At 46.9% G+C, this 18905-nt stretch overlaps 1 protein-coding gene across 3 annotated transcripts in view; it reads right to left on the reverse strand.

Moving 5' to 3' along the window:
* Positions 1-18905, reverse strand: part of KIAA1755 (KIAA1755 ortholog) — a 517033-nt gene that overhangs the window by 200258 nt on the left and 297870 nt on the right. For all 3 annotated transcript variants that reach the window (XM_069243743.1, XM_069243744.1, XM_069243742.1), the window contains exon 11: positions 10769-10907. In XM_069243743.1, the coding sequence (XP_069099844.1) occupies positions 10769-10907 (139 nt within the window). The remainder of the gene's footprint in view (positions 1-10768; positions 10908-18905) is intronic.

The raw sequence follows: 18905 nt of genomic DNA on the forward strand, positions 1-18905 counted from the left end.
TGATCGCCAGGGGTATTCCACTGTGCATCCACCATACTATGTTTTCAATGGGCCCTTTGAAATTCCAATTGGGGAATGAACGACAGGAATGTGAGCAGACGTATTGGCTACCCTTGTGGCATCTGAACCAACAGCTGGGGTGGAGACGAATGGGGCCAGGCAGGAGGTGAAGGACAAGATGCACCCCAAGCAATAATTGGGGCGAAGAACAAGAGGTTGCACTGCCCATCAAAGGACAGGTTCTACAATGACAGGCTACAAAAGTGTCTAATAGCTGCCCCCCCAGAGTCAGGTTAACATAGGCGAGGGCCAGTCATCTCCCAGCATGGGCACCAGCCTTCTCTCCAGTCATTTAGCTCCCTTGTACCGATGGATGCCATATTACCCCCAGCTCTGCACACAACATCATTGGGCATTTGCAGATGTCCAGGCGACTACTGTCACTGCAAGCCCTAAAGGAACAACTATCCATGAAAGGAGGTCAGAAACAGTCCTTGTGATGGGTTGTGCTCCCTTACCCCGCAAAGGGCAGGTTGAGACTGGATGCAGGTGAATAATGGGCCAGGCAGAGTGCAGGACCGCAGTCAGGTCTTCATGCCTGTGGCACTATTGTGAGGCAGTCAGGGCGAGCAACCAGTAGAGGCTCTAGCTTTGTGTCTCTGCTGAGGCTCCTGCACAGACTAGGCTGCGCCCATCACCAAGAGTCGCAGAGGTGGCTGGGGCATCCTCTACAGTGCTTAATTTGTAAATAAAAAGGTGCCGGTGCTCAAAGCTCTCCTCTTAAACATGCAGCTGCTGCAACTAAAAGTGTGAGCACATAATACTGAGGCAGCGTAATCCTGAAGCCACCTCGGGCCGCTTCAGTCCATTTATAGCTACTCCCTGCCCCTTCAGCTCACTCTGTCTGCTTCCTGCTTTTCCTCTTTCTGACGCTTTTTCGTTTTTCTCTTCCTCGGTCTTTCCCACGTGTCTTCTGCTCGCAGTAAATGCTTGAGACAGAAAACTAAGCACCGGCCCTCAGAAATAAGTGCTGGTGTTCCGCACCGGAAACAACAAGCACAAATTAAGCACTGATCCTCTAGGAAGATGACAGTGCCATGAGGCAACAGATCAGGTCCTCGTACACTCCAGTGGCTATGTGGCTAGAAGGCTGACATCAGGGAGCCCAGGGTGAGTACAGAATACAGAAAGGGTGCCCGGGGTTGGAGCACCGTAACAGGAGCCGGCCAACTTGGACGCGGCTCAACTCTGTCACGAGCCCCAATACCCTTTGATCGTGTATAGGACCAGGTGGTTGACTGTACACAAGAGCAAGATGGAGTAAGGATCTGCATGAAGCAATGCCTATTGGCTAAATAAACTACACTTATGTCTGTTCCTGCAAAGTACAAAACTGACCTGTAATTAGACCTATGTTAATAAATGTATACTTTACAGGGGCCATAATTTAATTTGCCAATTTAACTCTTTTTTGATTTCCTTTACTTCTCTGACTTGAATGTATTGGGACAAGCTTGTAAGGCATTGGGTTAATTTTGTGAAATTATAATTTACAACTCTATATAAGGAGCTGAACTAGAAATCTGGGAATGTACTTTATTTTAAGTTTCTTTAATTGTAAGAAATGTTTTCAGGTTTGAACGACCTAACACTGTGTAACTATTCTGCTATGAAAATCGAATTAAACAATCATGTTATCAAGCAGACTTTTTATTTGCCTAAGGAGGATGCAAGTTTGAGTCACTGTAGAGTGGTTTTTAGGTTGAGCAAAGCAGCACGCAAATGCTGCTTTTCTGACATGTTTGTATATATCTGGGCTTTTAACCACACCACCTCACGCCCACAAATCCTTTGTTATCATTGGTAAATGCTTTACATTTGTACCTCCTTGGGGTGGTTTTGTTACCTTCTTGGCCATCATCTCTCTTACATGGATAATTGCAATAACTTTGTGTCCTTTTTTCCTTTTTATGGGTGAGCACAAAGTGCTCATTCCATTCTGTAATCTCTCTTTGGGCTTGAAACCACGCCCATGTCACGTCAGTCACTTACATTTGTTCGTAGGCTTGCCTTTTAAAATGTGCTTGCTTTCATTTGTGAAAGGCATGCATACGTCATGCCTTTTCCGGTGTTTAGCCCACCTACACAGCACCGGTAAAGTACCAAAAACATACGAGGCTCGATGTTTTCAGCCTGGAGTCTGGACTACTTTATCTGTGTGTTTTCCACGCAACGCGATCGTGCTGCGTTTTTTTTTTTGCTTTACAACGCTAATAGCTCTAACTCGGAAAAAATGCGAGACCCGTTGCATTGAAAATGGTTGTTTCCTTTTGTGGCTCTCCTTCGCGCATACGCTCCTGGCGGCTGTGGTGCTTTGAATAGGCCCACTTATGTCAACTGTTTTACTTTTTTTATTTTCAGTTTGAATTGTTTCTCCCCACGACCCAAATCCTGTTTCTTCTCTGCCCCCTTGCCCGTTTGTTCTCCCCCTCCCACACATATTGTCTCTGTTCATTCTCCCTCTCCAAATGGAAGAGCTGATTGCTTCATAGCGTTTGATTTTTGGTAGCGGACGGGTTGTGCTGAGAAGAAAGGAAATAATTCCACATGTGAAAGTATAACCGCCGGCAGCAGCACCGTCTGCAGAGTGGCACAGGAGAAAGCTCTGCACACACTAGCAGGTACATGGCGGATTGCCACAGCTTTGTGCGACGTGAGCCTTTCCTTGCTTTGTTTCTTGGTTTATTAGGGTCGACCTGCGTTGCGCAACGAGACGCTTTAGTTATTAGAAAAGGGCTAGGAGCCCTGTCGACGTCACGTCAGTGTGTTTCATTGGTTCGTGGGCTTGCCTAGTAAAATCTGCTTGCTTTCATTAGTGGAAGGCATACACACATCATGCCTTTTCCGGTGGTTAGCCCCCCTCGAGCGCAGCGACCAAATACAGAAAACATGCGAGGCTCGCTGTTATCTGTCGGATCGTGGACTACTTTTTCTCTATTTTCCTAGCGGGATTTCGCTTGGCAGAAGTTGAGCGCTTTACACAGTTAATTTCACTTTTTCGGGTTACGTACATAAAAGCACTTTTGCCGATAGATGAAAAGTCGGGTTAGGAGTTTACAACGCGATCAGCTCTAACATGAGCAAACACGAGATCCGTTGCATTGCAAATGCTTGTTTGACTTGCACTCGTAAATGGAATAAACTATTCGGCTTGTCTTCAGTCTTCACACGCTGACTTTATTGCGCAACAGTTTCACGAAAATACGGGAGCTATAGAAAAACACACTTTCATTAACGCCTCTGTAAGGATGTCAGAGAACAACAAAAATACAAACAAGTCGTGCTTTACTGTGCTACCTCCTGCCACAAATTTCATCCCATCTGAGCGTCCGTGAAGACATGGAGCCTGCTAGACTGCATCCCCAAGTGTGATTTCTTTTCTCTAATTAATGTTGGAAAGGCCCACGGTTAACAACACTGGGGAGTGGGAATTAGTTGCCCAACACACTCCTTAAACAATATCTAATTCCCTATGCTCGCAAATTAAATTGCACTCTTTTCGGTTTCCATTATCTAAAAAATGTATGGTATCTGCAGGTAATCATTGTGCGCAACTGTTCAGATTGGAACGCGCAAGTACTAAGACTTTGATAAATAAACCTAAGTTTAAATAACGACTTTCCATAAAGCGACAACTTGACAAAACATTTTTGTGAATAAATTAAACTGAACATTAACAGGTATTTGGCGCACAGCAATGAGACAGGCGCTACTTTGATAAATACTATTCTTTAACTGAAAAACAATGGGAGTTATGTAACATAATGTAGGTTGTAATGTGAAAATGTATTTTGGTTAGCTTTGCATGGCGCTATGCGTCACAGAAGCCACTTCAGAGCGCTAAATGACAATCACTACCGACAGCTGTAGCTTGTCTCTCGAACCTCTTGATCATTTGAACATCTTCTGAAGTTGAGACAAAGAAAGGACAGACTGGCTGACAGCGCTGAAACGTTCATATGTTAGTAGCACTGTACATCGAATGTCTGTAGGCATAGACTGCTCAGTCAGGGGCTATTGGAATTCCTGTCTCTGTTACAGGCCCGAGACATTTAAGTTGCATAGATCGCTCCCAAACCCACACCTTTGATTACTTAAAAGTATTTTTTCTTAAATAGTTCTGCAAGAACCGGGCACCGCAAGTACACAAAAATGTGAACATCAAATATTATTTATTTGGTACCCTAAAGACATTTACTGTGACGTCCATATTTCAAATACATCTAATATTTCCTAAGGAGCATCTAAAAATATATTAGCGGTGGAACTCTTGCTGTTGTGGGTTAATCGTGACAGGTTGCTTTGTGTGATGCATTGTGATGCGCTACAACCAAGGAACTGACATTTATCCGCTTGCTCGCTCACAAACTATCTTGAGTTTAAAACATTCTGCATGCTGCCATTTAATCTTCTCCATTGCCTCGCTTCTCACAGACTGCTTAATTCCCTAGCACTCTGGAGCATGAAAACAGATTGTTTAGCTTTCATACAAAAGCATGTTTACATCACAGACCCTGTTCTTAAACTAGCAGTTATTTTAAGAGGACATCTTGATTTTAAAGGGATTCCAATCCTGTTGCATTTCATAAGCTCTGATCTCTTGAATCCCTATTTGTTTCCTAGAGAGAAACATATAAATATATAAAAAATATACTTTCCAGTGCTACAGGGCAGGTTCTTAAAGGGGTGCTTTCAAAGGTCATGTTAAGTGGCCATAAAGAGGACCCAAAGCTGAAGGCACTTTTTAGAGTGATTCCGGGATGAGTGGTATAAATGAGCAAGACCTTTTAGGTCGACCCCAAATTAATAATATAAATATAATACATAAGGCAAGAGCTGGCTGACCAGGCACTGGTGTGACCATCTGTTTGGAGTATTGGGCTGCCTAAACTATAATGAGAATGTATTGCGTAGCATGTGCTAATGGTGGGCCCGGTTGCCGGGCGTGGGTCGCTGTCCTGGGCGGGCCGGGCGAGCCGTTGCTGGTATTGTAACTGTCTCCGAGTGTGGTTAATAACTGTGGCCAGCCGCTGCCCCCCCGTTATCCACTACAGCCGAGTTGTCTGGTTTGAGAAGGGTTTGTTTCCTTGTGTGATTGGCCTATCCAACTCTCCTACTGATGGAGAATTAGAATGTGTGATTGCGATGTTGAATGTTTAAGTTGTTGGGTTTGGGCGGAGATCAGTTGTTTATCTGCTCTGATGGTATTGGTTTTGTTTTGGTTATACTGGAGGCTACATACAGAGCGCCTGCTCGGGTGTTGGGAATCTTCTACTGCTAGCGCAGCGCTATGCGTGAGGGCGGGATGGGCGAGGGGTGGGTGTGCTAGGCTCTTAGCGTCATGAATACATACACCGCGATCACTTGGAATGTGCGGGGCATACATACCCCTAAGCATAGGTACTCTATATATTCATATCTTAAAAGGCACTCAGTGCATCTAGCTTTCCTGCAGGAGACCCATTTGGCGCATTTGGAGCTCCCACACCTGCAGAGGCGCGGGAGAGGGCAGCTATACGCAATAGGTCACCCCACTTACGGCAGGGGTGCCCTGGTCTGGATTAGAGTGGGTGTCCCCTTTGTAGCAGAGGAGCAGATCATAGACTCGCAGGGGAGATTTTCCCTGGTTCGCGGGAGGCTAGCGGGCCGGGCCATAGTGCTGGGCTCTATCTATGCCCCGAATGTAGATCACGCTTCCTTTTTGCATAGTCTGTCTCAGCGCCTGGCAGGTTGGAGTGACTTCCCTTGGTTAATGGGGGGAAGGGGTGGTTTAAACAGTGTGCTAGACACTGACTTAGACCGTTCCTTCCCCCCATTGCAAAACGTCCCCAGTTGTGACAGCCACGCGTGGTTTAGTGACTTGGACGGAGCACTGTCAATTGAAAGATATATGGCGGCAGCGGCATGCTGCGGACAGTGTTTACTTGTATTATTCTGCCCCGCACTCCCTGCATGTGCGCCTGGACATGATGCTTTGTATGCGGAATCTGACCCCTGTGATCGTAGACATAGATTACCTGGGGCGTACGCACTCGGATCACAACCCGCAGCTTATGCGTCTGAGTTGGGACTCTTCTCCCCCAGCTGTCTCCACCTGGAAACTTAGGCCTGAGCTTTTAGAGGACGCTGCCTTTAGGGCGTCACTGGGCATACTGATGGTACTGCCTCGACGGGCTTGCTGGAGTGGGATGCCTTTAAGGTCTTCATTCAAGGGCATTGTCTGGGGACTCAATGGAATTTGCGCCGCTCAATTGAACGTGACCTTACTTGGATAGAACGGGACTCGCTGCGACCAGAGAGGGAGGCAGCTAGAAGCCCTGCAGAGGAGGCATTGCTGTTCGAGGCCCGTGCCGAGTGTCTGTCGCTACTTGAACGGCTGCGCTGTCTGAATTACACTGCACACTCAGCGAGAACGCATGCCTCGGCAGACAAGTCGGGCAGGCTATTGGCCTGGCCGGTCCGACGCGATTGCGAGAATGGCCCGGTTATGGAGGTTTGCTTGTAGGCTGGGGGTCTGTTGCATACGCCTTGGGAAATACATTCTGAGTTTACGTGGCATTACCAGGCGCTGTATGCCTCAAGAGTGCTTCCGGCTGAGTGGTCTTGTAGCGAGTTTCTCGCTGGAGTGGAACTCCCACGTTTGAATGAGGACCAGATGAGGGCGCTGGAGGAGCCTCTTAATCTTGATGAGATAAAGACGGGCATTCGTGAGCTAGCATCAGGTAAATCGCCGGGCCCAGACGGTCTACCGGCTGACATTTACAAAGTTTTAACTTCAATTCTGGCACCTAGGTTACTCCGCGTTTATGAGGAGGCAGTTCAGAGGGGATGTTTGGTGACATCTCAGAGAGAGGCGTTGCTGGTGTCCCTTCCCAAGCCTAGTAAGGACCCAGTGGAGTTGGGCTCATACCGGCCACTGGCGATGCTCAATACTGACTATAAAATTCTGCGCAAAGCACTAGCAATGCGTCTTGCGCCGATGACGCTGGACCTGGTACACCTGGATCAGAATGGGTTTGTGCTGGCAAGAGATACGCCGCACAATATCAGGCTGCTGTTTCGCGTCATGCCATATGCGAGACGGGATTGGCCGCGGGCGTGATGTTATGTCCTGGATTTGGAGAAGGCCTTTGATTCCCTATAATGGTCATATCTGTTCAAGGTGTTGGGCCCCACTTCACTGGGATGATTAAGCTGTTATATACTAAACCACAGGTCTGGGTTAAGATGGAGGGCATAGTATCAGAACCGGTTAGTGTGTGCAGAGGTACGAGGCAGGGTTGCACCCTTTCCACATTTCTGTTTTCCCTCACCATGGAGCCCCTGGCACCGGCCCTGCGTGATAAGGGAGCTGAATGGGGTATTATTCTGGGGATGGCCTACATGTGGCATCGTTGTATGCTGATGATCTTGTGCTGTATTTTAGGGATGTTGCGCAGATCCCCCCAGAGGTTGGGACACTGTTGCAGTGATTTGCTTTGTTGTCTGGCCTATGGGTCAATTGGTCCAAATCATGCCTCTTTCCTTTTCACTCTATGCTTCCGAACCCAGAGCTTTGTCTTGCTGGGAGTATTGTCCCATGGCAGCCGCACACATTCCAGTACCTAGGTGTCTGTATTTATCACCGGGAGGGAGACTTAGTTGATGGCAACCTTAAGAGAGCGGTGTCTTCGATCAAATCTCAAATGGCTTTCTGGCAGACGCTGCAGTTGTCGGTGGGAGGTAGGATCGCACTCCTAAAAATGATAATCTTACCGCGCCTATTATATTACTTTTCTAACCTTCCGCACTATATCCCCCCAGCTTTTTTAGGAGACTGGAATCAATGTCGAGGGAATTTATTTGGAATGGAGGCCGTAGCAGAGTTGCGCTGAAAAAGCTGTACTTGCCGTTGGAGAGAGGTGGCCTGGCGGTTCCTAATTTAGAGCATTACTACCTGGCCTCTCAGCTCCAATGGGTGTCCAAATGGCTGGCGGGCCTTCATCTCGCGGATACGGCGTCCACGCAAGGCTCTTGGTACCTAATGCAGGTATCGCACTTATTTCATCCACTCGCATGCGTGACACTGCCGGAACAATTATTCCTCAAGGTGGCGTACAGCTGTTATCGCAGGTCCCTCTGCCTCACCGGGGGGTGGTCCCTTTCGCTCCAGCCTTGGCGTTGTTGGGTACTCCGCGTGGCCCTAAGATCACATCGGGCTCTGAGTTGCCTGCATGGCATGAGGCGGAGTTGTATACACCATGTGATCTCTATGAGGATGGCAGGCTACTTCTGTTTTCTAGGCTTCAGAAGTCGGGGCTGCCTGCAGGGCAGTTTTTGCTATATAACTTGTTGTTGAGGGCCTTGACGTCCAGGTGGGGTGATGTGTCGGTGGCCCCTCCCACACACTTGCTGATACAGTACATACAGGTGATGGGGCAGGGGCGGCACCTGATTAGAAGATTTACTGATGCGCTGCGGGTGCATACAGTCCTAGAAAGCGATGCGCGGTGTGTGGCTTGGGACTGGGATGCGGGCACCTCGGTTACGGATGCGCAGTGGAAGTTAGCCCTCTCTGGCCACACTAACATACCTCACATCTCTAGATTTCGTTTGATCCAATTTGATATCATTCACATGGCCTACCTCACTCCAGTCCGAGTGAACAGATATTTTGCTTGTCAAGATACAGCTTGTCCCCGTTGCTCTTATATAAGTGCAGACATGATACATATGCTATGGTCCTGCCCATCCTTGGGCTGCTTCTGGAGGGCAGTAGTGGGCCGCCTCTCTGAGTGTACGTCGTGGCTGGTTCCGTTCACCTGGGAGGCATGTGTGCTGGGCTTTTTTCCCTGAGGCGAGCGGCATAGAGCTGCAGTGCGATTCACGGACCTGGGCCTGATAACGGCTAGGCGTCTGATAACTCGTAGGTGGAAATCGTCTGACCCACCGGCTGAGCAGGCCTGGAAATGTTTATTTGAGGTGTAGGCAGGAGCGGAGGGAGTGGCGTTGAAAAGAGAAGACGCACTGGGGCTGCGCAAATATCTGCTGTCGGATAGCTGGGAAGAGATGTTGTTATGCCTGCGGAGTATGAGTGGGGGCCCGGCTGCGGGGGTACCCATGTAACTGTTGAGGTGGATGTGCGTCTGCTGAAGGAGAGAGGCGGTGTGATGGGGGGGGGTTGATGCCTGATTGCTTGATTCAGGCCTAGCTTGTAGTCGGAGTTAGAGGTTAAACGGGCGATATGGATCTGTGGCCTGTATGAGCTCCCGTCCTCCCCTGATATGATGGGATGATGCAGAGAGGTTTCCATGCCGATTGTAGAGTGCTTGAATTGCAATCTACTGACTGTATAAATAGTACTCCAGCAGTTGTTACTGTTTGCACTGTTATTTGCAATCTGTTTACACTGTTTGCCTACCAGCAAGAATCAAACACATTCAAATGTAGGCAGGAATGAGCTGATCTTCCGGAATGGTTTGCAGAGTTATGGAACTGCCTGTTAACCTTTCGAGGACGTGCAAGCTTCCAGATTTTAACATATGAACCCTCTTTCTGTGACTTATACGACAGTTAATAATGAGCTGTGTGAACTTGGGCAAACTACGGCTCAATAAGTTGTCTGGAGGTCTGGTTATAACGTGCTCTGATTTTTTCGAATGTGCCTATACAAGTGAGTTGTAATTGCACAAAGTTGTTATCCAGGTGCTATTGATAGTTCAATGTTATGATATGACAAAAGGCTAATAAACAGATTTGTGAGAAAAAAAAATTATATAATACATAAGGCAAATATGTTCATTTTTGCTGTAGATAGAGGAAGAAGGTAAATGAAATTGCTTTTGTTATATGCAGGGCCACTGGAATTATGTGGCAGAGAGGATTAAATTATGATGCAGGGTTGACGAATTTATGGGGAAAGAAAAGTCCAGTTATGTATTTACAACACCAATAGCTCTAACTCAAGCAAATGAGAGGCCTATTACATTGCAAATGCTCGTTTAATGCAGAGTTAGAAGATTGACCAGAGATATCTCCAGCAAGTGCATGATCCCACTGAGGTATTTTGAAAGCATATGATAAAAGGTTGACTATTACTGAAATTACAGTGAAACCTTAGCACCTTCCAAAGGAGAGAAAGTAAGTTTTCCTTCAGCAATACTTTACCAGCTGAGATGCAAAATTACTGCATTCTGTTCAGGAAGAAATCTGCCTGCGTTCAATCTTCTACAGTCCTGTAAGAATCTTAAGACTCAGCTCAACATCGGTCACTTTGGTACTCTTATGTGACCTCTTTCCTTAACCTTTTTGTAGGGACCTGAAGAAGACCTACCTTTTCCTCTCTATACATCACTGTTGTTATTGTGTTCTTTAGCTAGTCTTCCCTCAAGTACTAGTGGAGTTACGATAATAAATAAAAGAAAACGAAGTTGTAATGTTGTCAATTTAACACAAGACAGGGGAAGGTGCACAACATGTGAACCTGTAACAGACACATGCTGCAAACTTTCACTCACAGACAAATCAAATGATTTATGTCGGAAATAAATTTAACACATCAGATAAGACAGACAACTATGTACAACAAATGTTAACAAAACAATACTGATGCATACGCCTCGTGTCCAATAGTGTTAACACACGGCATGCCTGCCTTCAGCACCCAGCAAGAGTCTGACCACTAATGGATTTCTAAAGAGACTGGTGCCAGCAGATCACCCTTCCTCACCCTGCAGAACTCCAACTCCAGGTTTCTCATCTTCAGCAGAGACTCTAACAACTCCAGGCTCCTGTTTGATTTTGTTACAAGAGTGTGGACCAACTCCTCAACACGGTTGTAGAGGGTGACTGCTGACTCCACAGCATCCCTACAGAGAAACAAATGAGAAAGTGCATGAGACACTGATTTCCACAGTGATTCCATATTCCTTAAAGCATTTTTTGTAATTCTGTGATAATTCAGTTTCCATGAATTACAGATCCACATAGTACCAGAAGGTCTGAGTGCAAAAATAGCAGTGTGGTGTTCCTGCATACAAGAGAATTGCTTCTCTTCCCATTCAAGGGGGGCGTAACTAAGCAGTGAAGACTGGGCTGACACTTTTGGGGCAAGTCCTCTACTGAGATGCAAATTGTTTCATATAGTTGATCCAAGCCTGCAATGGCACAGATATAAATGATTAAACAGAATGTTTCGAGTGATTACTACTGTGCCTGATGATTGATAAGGAGAGGCCTTGCACAGTGCTGCCCCCACATGGAAAGATTTGGTTCAACTAACCCAATCACAGCAACTCTGTAAATGTACATCAGTACAGGAAAATCCGAATAGAGAATCTTTTTCGCCTTTGTAATTCCTCCATTGTCTGTACTCTTGTTGCATGCTTTAAAAGAAAAAGAAACAAGGTACAACTGTACCCTCATACCCTTTCCATTGGGCAAAGGTTGCCCACCTCAGTCCCTGTTCTAAGATATTTTTACAAAGTCATAGTATGATCAAGTGACATACTCTCCTGTACAGATGGGCTCAACACTTCTTGGATTACAGGATATTTTTTCAGAAGACCTGTTGCCGCTAAATAGATGTCATCTGTAATCTGTTTACCTGAATAAACATTTGTATGATTCCCAAATATGCCCATGGGAACCCATCCAGTGGTGGTGGTGTCAAGTAAGTTTACAAACCACAATACTAGCCACCCTATCTGAACTTTAAAACTACCCTGTTGGCTGGTACCTGTAAATGACACCATGGAAGTTCAAACTGTTACCTTTAGGGTCTGCCTGCTATCATAGTAATGGTGAAAAAAGCATGCTTGATTGGAAAGCAGCAGGGTTGCTAAAACTGATACAGTTCCAATAACTTTCATGTACCTAATTATGGCACGTCTGTGTGTGTATATACACGCACACACCTGTTAAGACTTCAGCGCCCTGTTTTCCTGAACTCTGATTGCTCCAGTCCAGAGGGAGCAAGCAAAGACAGATGCTACCTCCATGTGGGAGAAAATCTAGCTCCTGCAGCAGCAAGCTGGGGGCGTGCAGGCCCTTCTCCTGTGGCCCGTAAGCAGTGGTCTGTGGGTGCTTCGTGGTCACCACGTCACAAGTTCACCTACCTCTGGGCCGGGGGGGATGAGGTTCAAGGGGCCGTAAAGGCTTTGGGAGGGGGTCCACGTGTCCCTTCCCCTTAATTTACTACATAGGCCTTGGGGATTGAGGTCTAAAATAGGCCCCAGGCACACCCCCACGCCAAAGGAGGGGGAGCTGTGCACTCCTCACCTTATTGTATAAAATAGGTCCCGCAGGCTGAGGTCCCAGAGGCCATAAATGCTCAGTGAGGAGGGATGCACGTCTACTTCAAAATAACTTTTTTTTATAATAGAGTTTCCTAAGTGGGTACTTGGACACCAAAGTGATAGCAAATGAGCGGCAGGAGCTGACCTAAAGTGAAGCAGCACTTCAGATAATCCATTGCTTTTCAAAATAGGGCCGCATAGGTTAAAGTGAGCATTTTCACTTAAGGGAGATGCCCACAGGCCTTCCATTTACATTAAGTTCAGTAACCTTTTGCAAGGATCGCTTCAGTGTTATTTTTTTAAAAAAGAGAATGCAAATATTTGCAAGCATTAATATGTTTATAACCAGTACACTGATTGTGAACATAAGATTGACTGCAGAAATGGAAGTGATCGTGATTGGGTCAGGTTCTTCTAAGGTGGTTACACACACAGTTGATCATGCCTTAATTTTGCCTAAAAGCTGAGTGCAAGATGGGCAGTAAAATCAGCACCAGTTTGTCATTCAAGATGGGCAGTAAAATCAGCAACAGTTCGTCATCCATATGTCCCACTCTGCAGTAGCTGAAAAGTGGGATACAGAAGATGTCCCACTAAAAAGAAACCCTCCATGTGCTCTCTTTTGTTTGATGGTATAAAACCACAGGGGAGTGAAATTCATGCTAGGAGTATTACTTGTCTACATTGTACTTCCCAATAACATCTGCACATTCGTGGGAAGTGGCAGAATCCATTGTTCCAAGAATCTTAAGTCTTATGGTACAAACATTTGTGACTTTTAGATTTAAGGACCAATTTTGCTGTAAACTGGGAGACAAAAGATATACCGGATCAAATTATGCTGAAAAAACTCTAAAGCACGAACTGTGAATAAAGTAAATGTTTTTGCAAACAAATGTTATTGACATTTTCAGCATTGCAAACATTCTTCTTCTGGGACAATAGTTAATAACCCATGTACGTTTATAGATATATTACCGTAAGCTCCTTACTGGAGCAGCAGATAGAAACAACAGTATTGCCGAACATCATACATTGTGTGTGCAAGTTTAGCCCACCAGTTCCATAACGTTACAACTCTCATGCCGAACCCCCTCCACCCACACACAACCTATCCTGCTTCTGCACAAGTGGCCCTATATTATAAGCTGTTGTACATTCATCCAGGGTCCATGTGGGAGTGCATCAATTCACCGTTATTGCTCATGCAACCCAGAGAAAAATATTGATCCTGATCTTTGGGGTGCAGTAGTCGCTAACAGTCCACTAGCCCCAAAAACTGCTGCCAATACGAGAATATCGGCACAAGATGCCAAACAGAGGAATCACCCAGTGTGGGACTGGGTCAACGATACTGTTCATCACCCGATAATGTAATGCTCTGTGTCATATATGGTGTCAAGTCTCGGCCTGCAATCCAACTACATATGCCCCAGGGCCGTGTGATACACCTTCATGCTCCTCTGTGTGCTAGTCGACAGGATTGGGCCCTCTGCTCCTCATCAGCTCTCAAGTGTTAGTCCATAAATGGCTTCTCTCATCTCAGTTGCAGTCAATTCTGGTCGGCTAACATGAATCATAGCAATAATCACCATTCCACTAGCTCACTTCTTCAGCTCTGGCCCTGACAGCAGCTCCGATCCGTCGACTATGTAGTGTTGCACCCGGGACGCAACGGTGTTGCAACCACTACCATGTGGGGTATGTTCTGAGGAGTATCTTGCGATACCCCCAGTGTTGTTTGTCAATGAAGTGGCCCATGGGTCACATGAGTATGACTTAATAAAATGGGCACGGCCGGCGTGCATGCGTAAGTGTATGCCTCTGGCCAGCAATAACGGAGGGCGCCTTGGAGCCGGGGCCCTGAGTTCTAAATTACCCATGTGAGCAGGGCCTTTATTTACTACGCGCTATAATGTCTCTTGACTGGACAGAATCAAGTGCAGGACGCAACTCAAACTATTTGAACTGTGCAATCAGCTGGTGAAGGGGAGAGAGCAGGTCGACCCTGAGGAAATAGGGCAGATCTGAGAAAAAAAAGAAAGAAGAAACACAAGATGAATAGGATACCCCCCCCATAGAATTATTCATAGTGGAGGGCACCCCATTGGCACAGGCAGTCAGGCGGAAGGACTGGGTTGAGAGAGTGCTGCTATTTTTCGAAGCCATGAAAATTGAAAATGTCCAAAAGAGGGCCATGTTACTGCATCTAGGAGGGAAGGATATATATCAGATATCGAAAACGATTGGTGAAGCAACACTAAAAACACACCTGACCCTCATCGCAGCCCTTAAAGCCCACTTTGAGCCCATGGTCAATGTCGACTACGAAAGATTTGTATTCAGGCAGGCCCGGCAAAGCACCGGGGAGTCCATTTACACGTTCTATATGAGACTCAAAGAATTGGCCACCAAATGCAACTTCGAAGATGAAAATGCTGAAATCAGAGGGCAAATTATTCAAGAGTGTGCTCATCAAAATTATGGCAACGAATCCTGGAGGAGTCAGGACGGTCACTAGCGGACGTATTGACAATGGGAAGAACAAAAGAAATGTCAAAAGCGAGAGCCTCACACACGGAGGCAGCACTCCAGATCCCAGTCAAGGTAGAGCAAGAGGCCGCAGTCACACCCATGCCTTATAGACCCAAACTTAAGAAACAAACACCATCGCAGAGCACACGCGGGCGATGCAGAGGATCACCGCACCCCTTGTCAGGCTGTCCAGCCAAAGGAAAGATGTGCGCAGGATGCAACAAGTTAAACCATTTTATCAAAGTGTGCCACCTGACGAAAAGTATACCAACCTGAACCACTGTAAACACAGTCCTTGAAGTTCAAACAATGGGTAGTGACCTGGACAACGATAAAGACGAAACACAAACAGTGCACTCCATCTTCAGGGTCAGCGCTTCCTCACAAAAACACGAGAGACTGCCCAAGTGCAAAGTACTCAAAGCCAGATGTACGATAGTGGCTATAGTAGACACTGGAGCATCCATCAATGTTATGGCAGATACCACGTATCAAAGCTTGCAGCTGCGACCACCCCTAACGCCCACCCGTATTAGAGTGTTTGCCTATGGACAAGATCGCCACTCACCATGAGTGGAAGATTCCGATCTCCCGCCTGTCCCAGACCACACGAAATAGAGGCATATGTATACGTTGCGGAGGAGGGCCATTGTACACTTCTGGGATGTCACACGACTGAAGCTCTAGGCATCGTGACTTTCACATTCGATGTCCATGTCAAATCTCTCAGTAACATTCTCGATTCTTTCCTGCAAGTATCTGAAGGAATAGGGTGCCTCAAAACCAAGGAAATCACCCTGCACATAGGTTGGTCGGTTCAACCAGTGGCACTCCGTCACAGACGGATTGCCTTCCACCTCAGGCCTCTTGTTGAAAGAGAACTGGAGAAACTGGAGGTTGCAGGCATTATCGAAAAGGTAAAGGGCCCAACGCCATGGGTGTCGCCGATTGTAGTGGCCAGGAAAACAAAACAACCAGAAGGCAGAATCTGCATAGACATGAGGTTATTGAATGCCGCAATCAAGATAGAACGCCATTTGACTCCTACCATTGATGACTTCATTGAGAAACTGAGAAAATCCCGCTGGTTCTCAAAATTAGACCTTCGGTCGGGGTATCACCAACTAGTCTTAGCGGAAGAGTCGAGATACATCACAACTTTCTCAACTCATGTGGGCCTTCACCGCTACCGGAGATTAAATTTGGGAATTTCCAGTGCGGCAAAAGTCTTTCAGAACACCATCCGTGAATTATTACTAGACTTACCTGGAGTCATCAACGTTAGTGATGACATTTTGATTTACACCAAAAACATTCCAGAACACCATGCGCAAATAAAGAAGGTCCTTCAGTGCATCCACAAATCTGGCCTGACTCTCCACAGAGTAAAATGTGAATTCCTAAAGGACAAACTGCAGTTTTTTGGCTATGTATTTTCATCTGAGGGAGTTGCTCCTGACCCCGACAAAGTTGCAGACATCAAGAATGATCTCCCACCCACCAGTGTAACAGAAGTCCGTAGCTTTCTAGGCATGGTGAACTACTGAGGGAGATTCATTAAAGCCCTCACGTCCCTCACACAACCATTGAGGGATCTGATTAAAGCCACAACATCATGGTCATGGGGTCCGGCCCAAGAGAGTGTGTTCCAGGTGACAAAAGATGCCTTGTAGCAGTAGATGCCAGCCAGACATGGCTAGGATCAGTACTCCTACAGAAGCTGTGAGAGGACGAGTGGGCTCTAGTGGCATACGCTAGCAGGTCACTAACGGACAGAGAAAGAAGATACTCGCAGATCGAATGAGAAGCAATTGCCATTCATTGTGGGTGCAAGCATTTTCATCTCTATGTAAATGGCCACCCGTTCACGGTCACAACTGACCACAAGCCACTGATCCCCCTATTCAATGGCACTGCTTCCAAGCAACCCCCTTGCATCGAAAAGTGGAGATTACAACAGCAGGAGTATAACTGTAAGGTGGAATATCGCCCGGGCCCGAGCAACCCAGCGGACTATCTCTCGAGGCATCCGAGGCTAGCCATCCTCACCGCAGAAAGTGAGGCTCAGGAAACAGAAGAAGATGTGAAATGTGTAGCTGTGAAATCTTGGCCTCTACCCATCTCTGTTGAGGCCATCCAGCAAGCAACGGCCCAGGATGAAAACCTACAGCGAGTTTTGAGAGAGATGGAAACCCAGGCATGGAACACAATGCACAAACAATGGCATAGCCTCGCCACAGACGAGCAGGCCACTATGGAAGCGCTGTACCACGTCCGTCAAGAGTTGACTGTCAGTGGTGAAGGCTGCCTTCTTCGAGGACACCGGCTGGTGATCCCTGCCAGCCTGGCCGACACAGCGGTTCAACTAGCGCATGCTGGCCATCAAGGTATAGTTAAGACTAAGTCAGCTGAGGACTAAATTCTGGTTCCCAATGATGGACTTGAAAGTTGAAGAGCCATTCGTGTCAAGTGACTGGAGAGCAAAGTACTCCAGTCCCTATATAAACCGAAGAGCGACCACAGAGACCTTGGGTCACAGCCAGCCTTGATTTCGGGAGCCTTCCTGATGGCAAACACATGATGGTACTAATTGATGATTTCTCCCGATATCCGGTGGTGGAGATCATCCTGTCTTTGACATCCTGTTTTTTCTACCAAAACTAGAAAAAATACACTCATGGAGTGCTCCAGGAGATTAGAACTGACAATGGCCCCCCTTTTCAAGGAAAGGAGTTTGCAGAATACATCATTTCTCTTGGCATCAGATACTGGAAAATAACACCATGATGGGCGCAAGCCAATGGAGAGGTAGAACGATTCATGCGAACGCTAAACAAGGTGGTACAAATTGCTTTTGCAAAGAAGGAAATGCCTAAACTAGCAGTATACTCATTTCTGCAAGATTACCGCCAGACACCACACTCTACGATGGGGGTTGCCCCAAGTCACTTCTCCAAGGGGCGGGTTGTTGTGGATGTCAGTCCTCATCATGAATGAAGGACTCCTGAAATGGTTGATGAAGCTAAAGAATATCTCAAAAGAAAGCGATCCAATGACCAAGCCAGTGTTCGGTGGCGGTCCCGTCTCTCAGACTTGCAGGCCGGAGATTGTGTCCTCCTAAAGGATAGGTTCCCAGGCAGCAAGTTCCGAGCACAATTCGAGGAAGGCCCATGGATCATAGCTCAGTGACAATGATCCATGGTAGATGCGCAGAGGGGTACAGAATAGGTTGCGCAAAACCTCTCCTATTTCAAAAGATTCTGTTCCCTGGTCTCTCACACTGATGTAGACGCTGTGAGTAACCCCATCTTACCGGGCGCTGATGACGTTTCAGATGATGACTGACTGAGGAGCCTGTTTCAAAAAATGAACAAGTGAGTGGCGTTCCAGAATCCCATGATCAGGAGAACAGTCCTGGTGCCAGTCGTGACAATGCCCTATCGCCGGCCAGGAGAACGGTGGGGTCACGGTATGAGCTGAGAAGCAAACCTGCACCTTCGACTCAATTGACAGATCACCTTGTATGAATGTCTATTGCTACTCCTGTGCACAGTTTGAACCCTGTTACTCTGTTTTGTGTTTTGGGAGGGATGAAGTGTCGCGCCTGTGACGCAACAGTATCACGACCACTACCGTGTGGGGTTTGTTCGGAGGGGTGTCTTGCGATACCCCCCAGTGTTGTTTGTCAATGAAGTGACCCAAGCGTCACATGAGTACGACTTAATAAAATGAGCACGGCCGGCACGCGTGGTTAAGTGTATGCCTCTGGCCGGCAACACCGGGGCACGTCCGTGGAGCCGGGGACCTCATTTCTAAATTACGCACGTGTACAGGGCCTTTATTTAATGCGAGCTATAGTATAATGGAGGCAGCGCTCCCCTGACACCCCACAACTCAACAGGCTAAGCCAGTAAGGGGTTTCTCAGCACAAAGTGCCAGGCGTCATTGCCGTTTTGATGTGCAGCCACGCTGGCCCTCAATGAAAAAACAATGTAGCTGTGCATGCAAGGCACTCAGCAGTGGTGGAGGCTGGTC

Source organism: Pleurodeles waltl, chromosome 7 (genome assembly GCF_031143425.1).
Source record: "Pleurodeles waltl isolate 20211129_DDA chromosome 7, aPleWal1.hap1.20221129, whole genome shotgun sequence".
Lineage (NCBI taxonomy): Eukaryota > Metazoa > Chordata > Amphibia > Caudata > Salamandridae > Pleurodeles > Pleurodeles waltl.